The 18,162-nt window shown below is 41.0% G+C and overlaps 1 protein-coding gene across 1 annotated transcript in view; it reads right to left on the bottom strand.

Annotated features, from left to right (window-relative positions):
* The window catches only part of LOC143285664 (kinesin-like protein KIF15), a 185,469-nt gene that overhangs the window by 143,766 nt on the left and 23,541 nt on the right, over window positions 1-18,162 (bottom strand). Inside the window, exons 8-10 of the mRNA XM_076593060.1 lie at window positions 13,064-13,165; window positions 11,720-11,827; window positions 8,698-8,823 (exon numbers count right to left, since the gene is read on the bottom strand). Coding sequence (XP_076449175.1) covers window positions 8,698-8,823; window positions 11,720-11,827; window positions 13,064-13,165 — 336 coding nt within the window. The remainder of the gene's footprint in view (window positions 1-8,697; window positions 8,824-11,719; window positions 11,828-13,063; window positions 13,166-18,162) is intronic.

Raw genomic sequence — 18,162 nt, 5'->3', positions numbered from 1 at the left:
TCGGTGGCTCTCCTGAGCCGACGCCCTTTCATGGATCTCCATAAGGGTGTCTAGCCACCCGCCTCACCAGTCCCGGAAGGGAGCAGTGGGAGTGCCGGTTTAGTCGCCGGCAACCCGACCCTGAACAGGTTGTACTGGATTACAGGTTACCAGTAGCAGATCTAATGACCTGACCCATTAGATATTAATAATAATAAAGCAAGGGATACAGTACTTGATATGATATCACAATTAGAACTAGTAGACATTTGGCGAGAATTTCATCCAGAAATTTTACATTACACCTGGAGAAGAACAAATCCATTTCAGCGAAGTCAGTTAGATTTCTTCCAAGTTTCTGAAACACTTATCTCTGACGTAAAAAATACAGACATTTGTTCTGGATATCGTAGTGACCATTCCCTCATAACATTAGAAATGACGTTTAAAGCAGAAAAGAGGCATACACTTTTTTGGGAATTTAACTCTTCCTTGTTAAAAGATCAGATACATGTAGAACTTATATTGAAAGGGTAAAGGAACAATATGAAGTATTGATACATTCCCGGGATAAAATCAAAGATATTCTAAATTGCGATTTGCACTTCACAATATCAGACCAATTATTTTTAGACACCCTGTTAATGGAAATAAGAGCAAACACTGTAGCATATGCCATTAAAAAGGAAGGGGAGCAAAGAGTAAAACAAGGAAGTCTGGAACATGACATACAGGCGATAGAAAAAAATAGTGATAGAAGTGTAAAGGAAGCATATCAGTTAGAGGAAAAGAAGAAACAATTAGAAGAAATAAGAAAAACAAAAATGGATGGGATCATCATTAGGTCAAAGGCAAGATGGGTGTCACAGGGAGAAAAAATAACAAAATACTTCTGTTCACTGGAAGAAAGACACTTTGTGAGTAAACAAATGCAAAAACTAGTTACATACAATTGACAGGTCTTAACGAAAACAGAGGAAATGTTAGAAGAAAGTAGGTCTTTTTACCAACAACTATAAAAATAAATAAATACACAAGATGTTGACTTAGGTACTTACATCACAAATCTACCACATTTAAGTGAACAAGAAGCTGAGGTACTGTAGGGAATTATTACAAAAGAAGCATCTATAGCATTAAAGAATATGAATAACGACAAAAGTCCAGGAACTGATGGAAGGGCAGTCAATTTCTTTAAGTTTTTTCTGGAAACAACTTGGGGATTTTACAAAGGAAGAATGTCTATAACACAAAGGGAAGGGGTAACAGTGTGTCTACCTAAAGCAGATAAGCCAAGGGAATTTTTTAAAAAACTGGAGACCAATTACTCTTTTAAATGTCACCTATAAAATTGGAACAGCATGCATTGCAAATCAAATCAAAGCTGTCTTACCAAACTGATCAATGAAGATCAAACGGGGTTCATACCAGGAAGATATATTGGGGATAATTTAAGATCTTTGTATAATATGATTCATTACCTGGAAAAAAAAACAAACTACCAGGACTGCTCATATTGATAGATTTTGAAAAAGCTTTTGACTCAATTAATTGGGAGTTTATGAAAAATGTACTGAACGAATTTGGATTGGGGAAGGATATATGCAACTGGGTAGCCTCTTTTTATAATAATATAAAGTCTTATGTAGTAGTTAATGGAAAGGTATCCCAACACTTTGATATAAATAGAGGGTGTCGTCAGGGAGACCCGATATTGCCTTGTCTTATGTTTCTAGATACTTGCATGCAAAATTTGTGACGACGAAAAAAATAAAAGGTATAAAAATATCCGACACTGAATTTAAAATAAATCAGTTTGCAGACGATACAACATTCACATTAGAAGGAGACAGATGCTCATACGAAAGGTTGTTTGAAACACTAAATGAATTTGAAGATATTTCAGGCCTAAGACTTAACTTTGAAAAAACAACAAATGTTTGATACTTAGTTCACAAAGATATGCAATGGAATCCAACAAAGTTAAAAATATTGGGAATTTGGTTTGCTAACGAAATATCAGACATAACAAAAATTAAAATTGCAGATATATAATTAGTGATGTCATTAATCTATTCATAATGTGGGCAAAAAGAATATGTACGTCTTTGAGTGGCAGTACTAAAATCCTTAATACTTACAAAGTTAACTTACTTATGGATTTTACTACCCAACCCGCCAGAAAATGAACTGAAAAGATTGCAAAAAATGTGCTATGAGTTTGTATGGGACAAAAAAACAGACAAAATCAAAAGACAGTATTCAGTGCAAAACATTGAGCAAGGAGCTATAGGAATACCAGATATAGTAACTTTCGTTCAATCCTTAAAATTGTCATGAGTAAGGAAATTATACACAGGAACCTAAAAGTGGAGGCAAATACTACTTAAACAATGTCCAGAAATAATTAACTTAAACTGTTACGGAGCCAAAAGATTTATCAAAAGTAAATGTAACCGCTTCTGGAAAGATGTATTCGTAGCATCTGATCAATTCAACAACCACATAGAATTACAAAACTACAAAGAACCTGTATCAGAACCTATATTTTATAATGACAAATTTAAAGTAGGTAACGTTGATTTTTGTTTCAATGACTGGGCAAAAAAGAATGTGTATTTAGTAAAAGATGTCTAAGTGAAGACGGATGCTTTCTGAGCCATGAACAATTCTGTAAAAAATGGAACATGAGGGTTAACTACTTACACTATCAAAGTTGTACACAAGCAATAAAGCAGTACATTAAAAAGGAAAGGATAGTAATAATCAACAACGAAAGTAACCAGAACACAAAAGCATTAGATATGATATGTAGAGTTACAAAAGGATCAATAACATATTTTGCTTGAAAAAATAGAAATATACGACATAAAACCGTTTGTTAATTGGGAGAGAAAACTGGATTTTGTAACAGATTGGAAAACTGCTTTAGAGTTAATTAAGAAAGCGAAGAAAGAAATCAAACTAAAACGATTCCAAATCCAAATTTGCTTTAGAATTCTAGTCACAAATAGTATTCTTAGAAGAACAGGATTGACAGAAAGTGAAAAATGCAACTTTTTTAATAATGAAAAAGATACTATTCACCATTATCTGTGGGGGGGGGGAGAATGCAACTATATACAGTCTTACTGGTTAGAACTGGAAAAATTATTAAAAGATAAGTGCCAAGTGTGTGAGAGATTATCCTTTAATAACTTATTTTGTTTGGAACTGACGACAAGCCGAAAACAAGATGAAGTACTCAACCTGATTATATTATGGGCTATTTTTTTTATATACAAAAGCAGAATCAATAAAATCAGACCAACAATGACAGCATTCGTGAAAGAAGTACAGGACAACTACCGTACTGAAAAATATGTCCATAATGGAAATGCACTACAACAAATTTGAACTGAAGTGGTTCCCATACATGGGATTAATAAACGATTTAAATGATTAAGTCTAGTATGGTACATCAGAATATATAAGAATGGTTAAAGAAACTAGTTTTTGCTGCCAGTATCATTGCTGTCTTATTTCTACTTTATTGTATTTTATTTTTGTATACAACACTGCCAACCACACGTACAGACATACTGGAAACAGGCGAATTTCTGCAACATTATGTGCTAAATCTCAAGTGGTCATTTATGTATCTGTGTTGAATTGAAATAGCAAATGCTTTGGTGCCATTATTCAAGTGTTTGTGTGTAGCCCATTTCGTTTGCCAATGTGTGTAATTATATGTGTGTGAATGTGCACGCAAGAGTGTGCGAGAGCGAGCGTTTTGTGTATATGTGTGTGTTCGGTGGGTGGGGGGTGGGGGGTGGGCGGTAGGGTGTATGTGTGCTTGTGTCTAGCTGTCTGCTACTTTGTTTATGTGAGAGAGAATGAGAATAACATAATGATGGGACAGATGGCTAGCATAGAATATCCACCATATTATGTAACAGGTTTTGACTTTTTCATAATACTGTTGTTTTTTTCTTCATGATTATGTTTGTACATTCTAGAAACCTGTATTAAACTGGATTATCCTTGGTGTTCCCTCAATGCTTCAGATAGAGATTATGTTGCAATTTCTGTGGTATATTGACCCAGGGATTATACCTTAGAGTGTATGTGCAATTTTTGTGGTATATTGACCCAGGTATTATACCTCAAAGAGTGTATGTGCAATTTTTATGGTATATTGACCCAGGGATTATACGTTAAAGAGTGTATGTGCAATTTTTGTGGTATATTGACCCAGGGATTATACCTTAAAGAGTGTATGTGCAATTTTTGTGGTATATTGACCAAGGGATTATATGTTAAAGAGTGTATGTGCAATTTTTGTGGTATATTGACCCAGGGATTATACCTTAAAGAGTGTATGTTGCAATTTCTGTGGTATATTGACCCAGGGATTGTACCTTAAAGAGTGTATATGCAATTTTTGTGGTATATTGACCCAGGGATTATACCTTAAAGAGTGTATGTGCAATTTTTATGGTATACTGACCCAGGGATTATACCTTAAAGAGCGTATGTGCAATTTTTGTGGTATATTGACCAAGGGATTATACGTTAAAGAGTGTATGTGCAATTTTTGTGGTATATTGACCCTGGGATTATACCTTAAAGAGAGCATGTTGCAATTTTTGTGGTATACTGACCCAGGGATTATACGTTAAAGAGTGCATGTGCAATTTTTGTGGTAAATTGACCCAGGGATTATACGTTAAAGAGTGTATGTGCAATTTTTGTGGTATATTGACCCAGGGATTATACGTTAAAGAGTGTATGTGCAAGTGTGTATCTCAATGTGTGTGTGTTTGTTGGGATAGGGGATATGCAAAAACAAAATAAAAAAACTTTGCAGTTGGATGAATGATATAACTTCAGTGAAGTATTTTCCTTGAAGCAGATTCTACGGTGTAATGCTTCACTGATTTTGTTGGAAACAAAAAAAATGTCTTTTGCTATATAGTTTACCCAAATAGAAAATGTGATTACTGTAAAGTTCGGTCTATTGGGCGCACTGGTATATAAGCCGCACCCACTAAATTTTGGAAAAAATTGAACTTTATACATACATAAGCCGCACCAGTTTATAAGCCGCACTTATTTCCGGTGCCAGAACACATACTGATACTAAGAAAAGCTGTCGATACTGTAGGTTATGAAATAAACACAAGCAGGAACAACACAAAGAAAAGCAAGCGAAAATACTGCTAGTGCCACAAAAAAATAAATAAATAAACACAACGAAAATAAGATCCATAATTTAGGGATAGTCACATTTATTCAACGTCATCCTGCTCACTGAATCCACTAAAATCTTCATCTTCAGTGTCCGAGTTGAAGAGAACCAGCACAGCTTCCTCAGCCATCTTGTCACTGACTTAGCCTCACTTTCACTTCACGAGGGTTTTCTAATGCTTTGAAGTAGGTCTTGACCTGTTCTAACTTGTTTCTGGCCTGCACTGAAGGAAGGTCAAGCAGGTATCGCATGGTTTCTGTGGGCGTGTCTTTTGTTGTTCCAAGGATCAACCTCATAGCTTCATTTTGGACTCTTTCTAATTTTAGGAGGTTGCTTTGAGACGGTGTTGTTAGCCCAAGTCTGTAGTCGATCACACTGAGGACGAGTGATTAGTATAGCAGGAAGAGGTGGCGTTGTTCAATTCCTTTGGTTGCCATTGCTTTTAAGACTGAAAGGCCCTTTTTGCATTTGAGAACAGTATTTTCCGTATGTTTTCTGAAGGTCAGCATCCTGTCGAAGTGTATTCCTAGGTAGCGTAGGCATTCAGTTTTCTCAATTTGAATCCCATCGAATGACACAGAAGGTGGTGATTTGCTCATTAGAAAACCCTCAAAACCCACTGCATGACGCAGTCAAAGAACCAAAAGGCAGCCGTCTAGGACGAGGAAGATCATGGATGGGACAAGCAGAAGACACAATCCAGCTAGTATGCCGACTACAAGACCTGAAAGAAACAAAAGAATGGGAGAAAAACCAAAAAAACCTCAACCATCTATTCAACACAGTCATTTCACCCACTCTAGGAAGACATTGTCGGGAATGGCCAGAGGGCAAAACTGATGCGGAAGTGAAGCTACTCATAGAAGAAAACAGTAAAGAAGAGGACATCATCATATACACAGATGGCTCAGTCACCAAAGACCAGTCTGGTTGGGGATTCACTGCGAAACAAAATGGGAAAACAATTTGGGAAGAGAATGCTGCCTACAAAGTCACAACCTCCAGCCTAACGATGGAAGTTGAAGCTGTGACACATGCCCTCCAGTGGCTATCGTCCATCCATACGCCCGGAGACCAACATGCCATGATTCTAACCGACTCAATGAACCTCATACAGAAAATTGAAAACGGAATGGGAAGCCCAGAGTGGCATAAGGCAATGCGCAACTTTCAGATTAAAAAACTCACATGGTCATACTGCCCGGGACATGCAGGTGTTAAGGGAAATGAGCGAGCTGACAGACTTGCTGGTAACGCAACACCGACGAGCGGCCTACATCTAGGAAAATCGGAAATCCTCAGAAAAATCAAAGAATACCAAAAAGAACAGGTACAAGGCCATCACACCATCGATCGCCTCAAAGAAATAAAAGCAGAGAGAGGGAGTGGCCGCAAGTCTAACATGAAAGGTAAAGCACGATGCTTTGCAAATCAAACAAATATCGGCATCATTTCCAAACCAACATTGCGCAAATTTCTTCAAAACGGAACAGAGTCTCTGTGGGCCTTTCCAGATACAATAGACTGAGCAACACACTAGACGCCACGTTTTTGGCATCAGAGATCTTTTCCCATCCCTCTTGCGGCCAGTCAGTGGCAGCCTCTGTGCGTGTGTGTATGTGTGTTTGTGTGGATGTGTGGGTCTGTGCTTTTGAGTGCGTTTGTGAATGCGCGAGAGTGTAAGTGTACACAAGTGTCAGGAGTGTACGTGTGTGTGTGTGTGTGTGTGTGTGTGTGTGTGTGAGGAGGTGGGAGTGCGGGAGGATGAGGTATGTGAGTATATGCATGCCTACACTGTGGGAGCAACAGGATTTTGGAACGTATATATATATATACACACACACACACAAACACACACAGAGATGAACACTTACTTGTACAAGCACACACACATACGCCCATATCTCCCAGATGTGTGTGGGGTTGGGGGTGGGAGATATGGGCGTATGTGTGTGTGCTTGTACAAGTAAGTGTTCATCTCTGTGTGTGTTTGTGTGTGTGTGTGTGTGTGCCGTGGAAGCTGCGATACGTAGACTAAAAATGAGTGTGTGGAGGAGGGGGGTAGAGGAGGTGCAAGGTAATGTGTGTGTGTGTGTGTGTGTGTGTGTGTGTGTGTGTGTGTGTGTGTGTGTGTGTGTGTGTGTGTGTGTGCTGGAGCTCATGTACGTTTATATGTATTTGACTGTGCTTTCATATCTGTGAAACTGCATGTTTGGTGCATTTCTGTTGTGCATGTGTGGGTGTGTGTGTGAATGTGTGTCTTCATGTTTTACATGTATTTGCTTATTTATCACCATTGTTGCCTTCTTTTTTTTTCTTCTTTTTTTATCATTTTATTAGTATTACTATTATTATTACTACTACCTTTTTCTATATTATAATTATTATTCATTTATTTATTTATTTATGTAAGCTTATCTATTATTTATTCCCCCGTTGTTGTTTTTTGTTGTTGTTTTTTTTGTTTTGTTTTTTTCTCAAGGCCTGACTAAGCGCGTTGGGTTACGCTGCTGGTCAGGCACCTGCTTGGCAGATGTGGTGTAGCGTGTATGGTTTGTCCGAACGCAGTGACGCCTCCTTGAGCAACTGAAACTGAAACTGAAAACTCACTTCATGAACATGAAGGTGGATGTCGCTGCTGGTTCGTCGCTTGCACTGTCGTCTGCTAGGTCAATCGCCTTCAATTTGAAGGCTGCATCATAGGCATAACGTCACGTTTTCGGCATGATGAGGGTGTACGCTTGAGCAGAGTAGAACTGAATGCTGATCTGAAGGCTTTAATGTGTGCGGATTTGATTTATAAAACGTGAACAGTTAGCACACTATCCTGAACCTCATCCAAAAATTCATGGACAGAAATCATGATTTTGGTGAGTTGAAGGGCAACTAAGAATAGATGAGAACGTGACACTCCCGGGATCGTTAAAATCCGCAAATAAGCCGCATCATTGTATAAGCCGCAGAGGTTGAAGCTGGGCTAAAAAGTCGCGGCTTATAGACCAAACTTTATAGTACATGTTTCTTGACAAATATAACCTTCTCGGCATGGGGAAAAAACAAAAAACAACAACAAAAACCGCCAAAGTGCTTTATTTAGGGAGAAGTGTGTAGAGAAAGGACTAACCCTGAGGAGGAAGGTGAACTTGGAGTCCCTGTAGAGGATGTGTTAGGGTTTGTTGTGCTGTACTAAGGGAGAAGTGTGGACATAAAGGACAAACCCTGAGGAGGAAGGTGAACTTGGAGTCCCTGTAGAGGATGTGTTAGGGTTTGTTGTGCTGTACTAAGGGAGAAGTGTGTAGAGAAAGGACTAACCCTGAGGAGGAAGGTGAACTTGAGGATGTGTTAGGGTTTGTTGTGCTGTACTAAGGGAGAAGTGTGGACATAAAGGACAAACCCTGAGGAGGAAGGTGAACTTGGAGTCCCTGTAGAGGATGTGTTAGGGTTTGTTGTGCTGTACTAAGGGAGAAGTGTGTAGAGAAAGGACTAACCCTGAGGAGGAAGGTGAGCTTGGAGTCCCTGTAGGGGATGTGTTGGGGTCGGCCCTGAGCGATCTTCACCAGTGACATGATCACATTGCCCAGCACTGACAGTGACTGGTTGATCTTCCCCGCCTCCTGCACAGAGAAAACACCACCACCATCATCCTACTGTGTGAGTCATGTCCCTTGACAAACATTCAGTCCATCTTACTGTGCCAGTCCCTTCATCACAAACATCTTACCGTGCCAGTCATGTCCCTTTATCACAAACATCCATCTTACTGTGTAAGTCATGTCCCATCATCACAAACATCCATCTTACTGTGTCAGTCATGTCCCTTCATCACAAACATCCATCTTACTGTGCCAGTCATGTCCCTTCTTCACAAACATCTTACTGTGTCAGTCATGTCCCATCATCACAAACATCCATCTTACTGTGTCAGTCATGTCCCTTCATCACAAACATTCATCTTACTGTGTCCGTCATGTCCCTTCATCACAAACATCTTACTGTGTCAGTCATGTCCCTTCATCACAAACATTCATCTTACTGTGTCAGTCATGTCTCTTCATCACAAACATCTTACTGTGTCAGTCATGTCCCTTCATCACAAACATCCATCTTACTGTGTCAGTCATGTCTCTTCATCACAAACATCTTACTGTGTCAGTCATGTCCCTTCATCACAAACATCTTACTGTGTCAGTCATGTCCCTTCATCACAAACATCCATCTTACTGTGTCAGTCATGTCCCTTCATCACAAACATCCATCTTACTGTGTCAGTCATGTCCCTTCATCACAAACATTCAGTCCATCTTACTGTGCCAGTCATGTCCCTTCATCACAAACATCCATCTTACTGTGCCAGTCATGTCCCTTCTTCACAAACATCTTACTGTGTCAGTCATGTCCCATCATCACAAACATCCATCTTACTGTATCAGTCATGTCCCTTCATCACAAACATCCATTTTACTGTGTCAGTCATGTCCCTTCATCACAAACATCTTACTGTGTCAGTCATGTCCCTTCATCACAAACATCCATCTTACTGTGTCAGTCATGTTCCTTCATCACAAACACCTTACTGTGTCAGTCATGTCCCTTCATCACAAACATCCATCTTACTGTGTCAGTCATGTCCCTTCATCACAAACATCTTACTGTGTCAGTCATGTCCCTTCATCACAAACATCCATCTTACTGTGCCAGTCATGTCCCTTCATCACAAACATCCATCTTACTGTGTCAGTCATGTCCCTTCATCACAAACATCCATCTTACTGTGTCAGTCATGTCCCTTCATCACAAACATTCAGTCCATCTTACTGTGTCAGTCATGTCCCTTCATCACAAACATCTTACTGTGTCAGTCATGTCCCTTCATCACAAACATCCATCTTACTGTGTCAGTCATGTCCCTTCATCACAAACATCTTACTGTGTCAGTCATGTCCCTTCACCACAAACATCTTACTGTGTCAGTCATGTCCCTTCATCACAAACATCATAATGTGTCAGTCATGTCCCTTCATCACAAATATCACAATGTCAGTCAGGTCCCTTCATCACAAACATCCATCTTACTGTGTCAGTCATGTTCCTTCATCACAAACATCTTACTGTGTCAGTCATGTCCCTTCATCACATTCATCTTACTGTGTCAGTCGTGTCTCTTCATCACAAACATCTAACTGTGTCAGTCATGTCCCTTCATCACAAACATCTTACTGTGTCAGTCATGTCCCTTCATCACAAACATCTTACTGTGTCAGTCATGTCCCTTCATCACATTCATCTTACTGTGTCAGTCATGTCCCTTCTTCACAAACATCTTACTGTGTCAGTCATGTCCCTTCTTCACAAACATCCATCTTACTGTGTCAGTCATGTCCCTTCATCACATTCATCTTACTGTGTCAGTCATGTCCCTTCATCACAAACATCTTACTGTGTCAGTCATGTCCCTTTATCACAAACATCCATCTTACTGTGTCAGTCATGTTCCTTCATCACAAACATCTTACTGTGTCAGTCATGTCCCTTCATCACATCCATCTTACTGTGTCAGTCATGTCCCTTCATCACAAACATCTTACTGTGTCAGTCATGTCCCTTCATCACATTCATCTTACTGTGTCAGTCATGTCCCTTCATCACAAACATCCATCTTACTGTGTCAGTCATGTCCCTTCATCACATTCATCTTACTGTGTCAGTCATGTCCCTTCATCACAAACATCCATCTTACTGTGTCAGTCATGTCCCTTCATCACTAACATCTTACTGTGTCAGTCATGTCCCATCATCACAAACATCCATCTTACTGTGTCAGTCATGTCCCTTCATCACATTCATCTTACTGTGTCAGTCATGTCCCTTCATCACTAACATCTTACTGTGTCAGTCATGTCCCATCATCACAAACATCCATCTTACTGTGTCAGTCATGTCCCTTCATCACATTCATCTTACTGTGTCAGTCATGTCCCTTGACCACATTCATCTTACTGTGTTAGTCATGTCCCTTCATCACTAACATTTAGTCTTGTTTTGTATAATTTCTTCAGTCAATGCACAAACAAAAATTCAGCAACATTTAATCTCCACACAACCCCCTCCCTCTTCTCAAATTTTCAGAGAGTATAAAACTAGAAAGCAAACTGATCTTTATATATATATATATATATATATATATATATATATATATATATATATATATATATATATATATATATATATGAATCACATACAACAGGCACACAAACACAAATGCCTAAACCAGCAACACTATTAAAGTTTCCTGTTTCAGTCACAAATGAGCCAGTTTGTCCCTACCACAGCTCAAGCATGCACAAGCTGCCACTTACAGACTACTGTATGACAAAAAAACAACAATAAATCATCATGTTGTTAATGCCCAACAGACAGGTTGTTATTTCATCTGACAAAAAGATGTCAATACAACTTTCTATCAGTCATGAAGTATAAAAACAATAAAAAAGAAAGAAAAAGTGGACTGACCTTGAGGCGGATGCCCACAGTGTTGGTGTCTTTCTGTCGCTCTGACCCGGCCAGGTCAACCAGATTCAACTGTGATTCCCTCACATTCTTCACGCCGTTCTTTTCCTCCTATATTTACACCACAGGAAACACGTCATTAACATGAAACAGCTGTGATTCCCTCACATCCTTCACCTTACATCACAGGAACACGTCATTAACATGAAACAGTTGTGATTCCCTCACATCCTTCACCTTACATCAAAGGAAACACGTCATTAACATGAAACAGCTGTGATTCCCTCACATCCTTCATCTTACATCACAGGGAACACGTCATTAACATGAAACAGCTGTGATTCCCCAACATCCTTCACCTTACATCACAGGAAACACGTCATTAACAGCTGTGATTCCCTCACATCCTTCACCTTACATCACAGGAAACACGTCATTAACAGCTGTGATTCCCTCACATCCTTCACCTTACACCACAGGAAACACGTCATTAACAGCTGTGATTCCCTCACATCCTTCACCTTACATCACAGGAAACACGTCATTAACAGCTGTGATTCCCTCACATCCTTCACCTTACACCACAGGAAACACGTCATTAACAGCTGTGATTCCCTCACATCCTTCACCTTACATCACAGGAAACACGTCATTAACAGCTGTGATTCCCTCACATCCTTCACCTTACATCACAGGAACACGTCATTAACATGAAACAGTTGTGATTCCCTCACATCCTTCACCTTACACCACAGGAAACACGTCATTAACATGAAACAGCTGTGATTCCCTCATATTCTTTAAGCCATTCTTCTCCTCCTTTTAAAAGTTACATCACAAGAAACAAGTAACAGTACAAAGTACAAACAAGTCTGCAGAGGCAATGAGCCAGTGGAACTTCCTCCACAGTGTAAACCATGCTAAGTGTTTACATGTATATACATATACACATGCAGTCACTACCTTGGACACAATACATGCTAAGTGTTTACATACACATGTGTACAGTCCCTGTACCTTGGACTCAATACATGGTAAGTGTTTACATACACATGTGTACAGTCAGTCCCTGTACCTTGGACTCAATACATGTTAAGTGTTTACATACACATCTGTACAGTCCCTGTACCTTGGACTCAATACATGGTAAGTGTTTACATACACATGTGTACAGTCCCTGTACCTTGGACTCAATACATGGTAAGTGTTTACATACACATGTGTACAGTCCCTGTACCTTGGACACAATACATGGTAAGTGTTTACATACACATGTGCACATTCACTACCTTGGACACAATACATGGTAAGTGTTTACATACACATGTGCACAGTCAGTCCCTGTACCTTGGACTCAATACACAATGTGAAGACGGCATGTGAGCGGGAACTCTCTCGGTTCATGGATGTGGCAGCCACCTTCCTGTTCAGCCAGCCTGTGCTCAGGGCCTGACACACATCACTTCTTTGTTTAACACTGGTCACACATCACTTCTTTGTTTAACACTGGTCACACACATCACCATTCCTTTAACACTGGTCACACATCACCACTCCTTTAACACTGGTCACACACATCACCACTCCTTTAACACTGGTCACACACATCACCACTCCTTTAACACTGGTCACACACATCACCATTCCTTTAACACTGGTCACACACATCACCACTCCTTTAACACTGGTCACACACATCAACACTACTTTAACACTGGTCACACATCACCACTCCTTTAACACTGGTCACACATCACCACTCCTTTAACACTGGTCACACACATCACCATTCCTTTCAAACTGGTCACACACATCACCATCACTGTTTAACACTGGTCACACATCACCATTCCTTTAACACTGGTCACACACATCACCATTCCTTTAACACTGGTCACACACATCACCATCACTGTTTAACACTGGTCACACACATCACCATCACTGTTTAACACTGGTCACACACATCATCACTGTTTAACACTGGTCACACACATCACCACTTCTACACATCACCATTCCTTTCAAACTGGTCACACACATCACCATCGCTGTTTAACACTGGTCACACACATCACCACTTCTTTAACACTGACACACACATCACCACTTCTTTAAAACTAGACACACACATCACCACTCCTTTAACACTGGACACACACATCACCACTCCTTTAACACTGGACACACATCACCACTACTTTAACACTGGTCACACACATCACACTCCTTTAACACTGGTCACACACACATCACCACTCCTTTAACACTGGACACACACATCACCACTCCTTTAACACTGGACACACACACATCACCACTCCTTTAACACTGGACACACACATCACCACTCCTTTAACACTGGACACACACATCACCACTCCTTTAACACTGGTCACACACATCACCACTCCTTTAACACTGGACACACACATCACCACTCCTTTAACACTGGGTCACACACATCATCACTCCTTTAACACTGGGTCACACACACACACACATCACTCCTTTAACACTGGGTCACACACACATCACTCCTTTAACACTGGTCACACACACATCACTCCTTTAACACTGGTCACACACACCTCACTCCTTTAACACTGGTCACACACACATCACTCCTTTAACACTGGGTCACTCACACCATCACTCCTTTAACACTGGGTCACACTCATCATTCCTTTAACACTGGTCACACACACATCACTCCTTTAACACTGGTCACACACACACATCACTTCTTTAACACTGGGTCACTCACACCATCACTCCTTTAACACTGGGTCACACTCATCATTCCTTTAACACTGGGTCACTCACACCATCACTCCCTTGACACTGGGTCACATATCACACTCCTTTAACACTGGGTCACACACATCACCACTCTTAATGCTGGGTCACACACATCACTCCTTTAACACTGGGTCACACACGCATCATTCCTTTAATACTGGGTCACACACATCACCACTCCCTTAACACTGGGTCACACACACATCACCACCACTCCTTTTACACCGGGTCACACACACATCATTCCTTTAACACCGGGTCACACACATCATCACTCCCTTAACACTGGGTCATACAAATCATCACTCCCTTAACACTGGGTCACACACACATCACCACTCTTAACACTGAGTCACACACATCACCACTCCTTTAACACTGAGTCACACACATCACCACTCCTCTAACACTGGTCACACACATCATCACTACTTTAACACTGGTCACACACATCATCACTCCCGTAACACCGGGTTACACACATCACTCCTCTAACACTGGGTCACACACATCATAAATAATAATAATAATAATGATAGTATTTATATAGCGCTGAATCTTGTGCAGAGACAGATCTAAGCACTTTCACACCAGTCATTCACACGCATGCATAACTCTAAAACTGAAGAAACTAAAGACAAGGAAGAGGTAGGGGAGGGAGGCTATCTTGTGAAGCGGTGGGTTTTAAGGCCAGACTTGAAAAAGCTGAGAGCGGAAACCTGACAAAGCGAAAGAGTTAGTTCATTCCAAATACAAGGTCCAGAGACAGAGAAAGAACAGCGTCCAACAGTGGAGTGTCTGAATCTGGGAATGCCTAAACAGAATGGATCCGAAGCCTATCGTAGAGAGCGAGATGGAGTGTAGAGGTGAAAGCAGCCACAGAGATAGGAAGGGACAGATTCGTGAATACATTTATAACACAGAGTGTTATACTTTATTCTGTGTGAAACAGGGAGCCAATGGAGATGTTGCAAAATAGGAGTGATGTGCTCAGATCTTTTTTTTCTGAGGACGAATCGGGCAGCAGAGTTTTGTATGCGCTGAAGGGACTGAATGGATGAGGCAGGCAAACCAGACAATAGGGAGTTACAGTAGTCAAGGAGAGAGAGAATGAGGGAAACGACAAGTCTAGATGTTGCGTTGGTGGACAGATATTTCCAAATGGAAATGATGCATCGCAATTGACAGTAGCAGGATTGACATGTCTGACAGATAAATTTTTGCATGGACAGTGTGCTGTCAAGGACAACACCAAGGTTCCTAACTGAGTTGGAAAGAGGGATGGATGTACTGCCAAGTTTGATTTTATCAGCTGTGATGGAAGAGAGTTTTTGTTTAGTTCTTATGATCACTGCTTCGGGTTTTTTTGTTTTTTTTGTTCGTTTGGTTTTTTTTGTTTTGGGTTGTTGTTTTTTTGCCCCATCATCTGCTATTTAAGTGGCATTGTTCCCATGCTGCTCATTTAGATTCCTCCATACACGGCCACACACGGGTTCGTCCGTCACAACTCCAGCGTCGGCAGCCCAAAGGGAACCATCGATATTAGGTCGCCAGGAGGCCACACACCAGGGAAGACCCTGCACTGCTGCTGAGCCACTTCGGTGGTGTTCAGTGGTGCCTGTTCTGATTTAACGTACTTAGGACACCACTTACTAAGCCCCCTGCTAACGACAATAATGGCTTAGTCGCAGAGCCAGACTGAGTGAGCGTCCCTCCCATTGTGGAGACCACCACCACATCCCTCAAACAACAGCCCCCCATGAATCTGCTGACACTGAAGACATTGACAGGACTCACCCCAAGCACAGAAGTGGAGAGGTATCAAAACTGAGGTCACCATGAGAGCAGGGCATGAAAGGCCACAGACTTTGAGACTGTTTTGTTTATATTGATGATAATGAAGGAGGAGGAGGATGACGTTGACGATGACGATGTTGCTATGTAGGTCCATTTTGGTTTGGGACTGCGTGACAAGGCTGGACTCTACGCTTCCTGTCATAATGATATCCCGGAGTTAACCAGGCCCGAGAGATACAGACACTTGCAGTGTTGGTAAGGTAATTAGAGCAACACACCTAAAGACGCATCCTTGAAGTGGATGACACTCGACTGTGTGGTACCAGTCTCCCCATTTAAGCCCACAGCACACTCAACTCTGGGTAGGAGCCAGCCACAGGCCGAAAAACCCATCTCCGCTGGGATTTGAACCCACGTCCTCCCAGCCATCAGTCCGTGACGCTAACTACTTCGCCACGGCGGCTGGTATTGTTTCAGTTTTGTCTGCGTTCAATTGTAACTTATTTACTGTCATCCAGTTTTGAATGTCCAGGAAGTATTCAGATGTTTCTTGCAAGAGCGAGGACAATTTTTCAGGGGTATCACTCTTCTGAAGATGAGTGTCATCAGCATAGGAATGATGACTAACATTGTGGTGGTTGATAATTTCAGCAAGAGGAGCAGTGTACAGTGTAAAGAGAACTGGGCCTAAAACAGATCACTGTGGGACTCCGCGTTTGATTTTAACAGGCTCAGACGAAATTATCGACGATGACATCACTCCTTTAACACTGGTCACACACATCACCACCTCTTTAACACTGGTCACACACATCACAACTTCTTTAACACTGGTCACACACATCACAACTACTTTAACACTGGTCACACACATCACAACTACTTTAACACTGGACAGACACATCACCACTACTTTAACACTGGACACACACAACACCACTACTTTAACACTGGTCACACACATCACCACTACTTTAACCATGGTGATGGTCACACACACACACACACATCACCAACACTCCCTTAACCCCTAGGCTGCCTGCATGACGAACTCGTCATGGCAAGCATGTATGCTTCGCTGCCACAATGACGAGATAACTCATCATCGAAATATTCTGACTTTTCCCTGGTTTGCATTCACTTCCTTGACAAAAATAGTGGTAGCTTTAGCCTGGGGAATCTCTCTAGATTCTATTCATAGCTAGAAACCCCATCTACATCATGAAGCAGTCCTTTATTTCAACGTTTTGGTTGGGTCACTGTCCAAGTGTTTGCCTGACTTCTCTCCTCGCTCGCTCAACAAAATGTCGGACTGACACCGTGCTCAAGACATTCGATCGTGACGAACTAAATCAACCAAGATTTCTTTCTTTAGCTGATGCTCAGAAAGAATTGAAGCATAAATTCGAAGGAGAAGATAGTGATGAACATTTATAGGACGATCTGATAGAAAATAAAGGGAGCAATCAAGAGAGTGGCCAAGATGCGACTGTCAGTGAGTGATGCCGGCTGTACAGCAGTCGACAGAAGATGACCGAATTAGCAGCAGAGCGATATTCTTGGCACGCAGCCAACGCGGTCTGATGAGAACTGAATCAAGTGACCGTGTGAGAGGGGTGAGGAGGAGGGGGTGGAGACTGAGGGGCCTGGCCTCACATCCATCTTATCACTTGGAGAAGTTACAATGTATTGTGTCTTAAAAAACATATATATATTGTGGTTGTTCTTGTATGATTTTGTGTTTGCAGATAGCCATTTGTCCAGAAAATATGATGTTTTTGTGCAAATTACCTGACTAATGTTTGGAATGAACAAGTTGAAAATGTGACAAAAAACAAAATACTGAT

This window comes from Babylonia areolata, chromosome 9, assembly GCF_041734735.1.
Source record: "Babylonia areolata isolate BAREFJ2019XMU chromosome 9, ASM4173473v1, whole genome shotgun sequence".
NCBI lineage: Eukaryota > Metazoa > Mollusca > Gastropoda > Neogastropoda > Buccinidae > Babylonia > Babylonia areolata.
The sequence above is the reverse complement of the archived record's forward strand: the minus strand, read 5'-3'. Positions and strand labels throughout refer to the sequence as shown.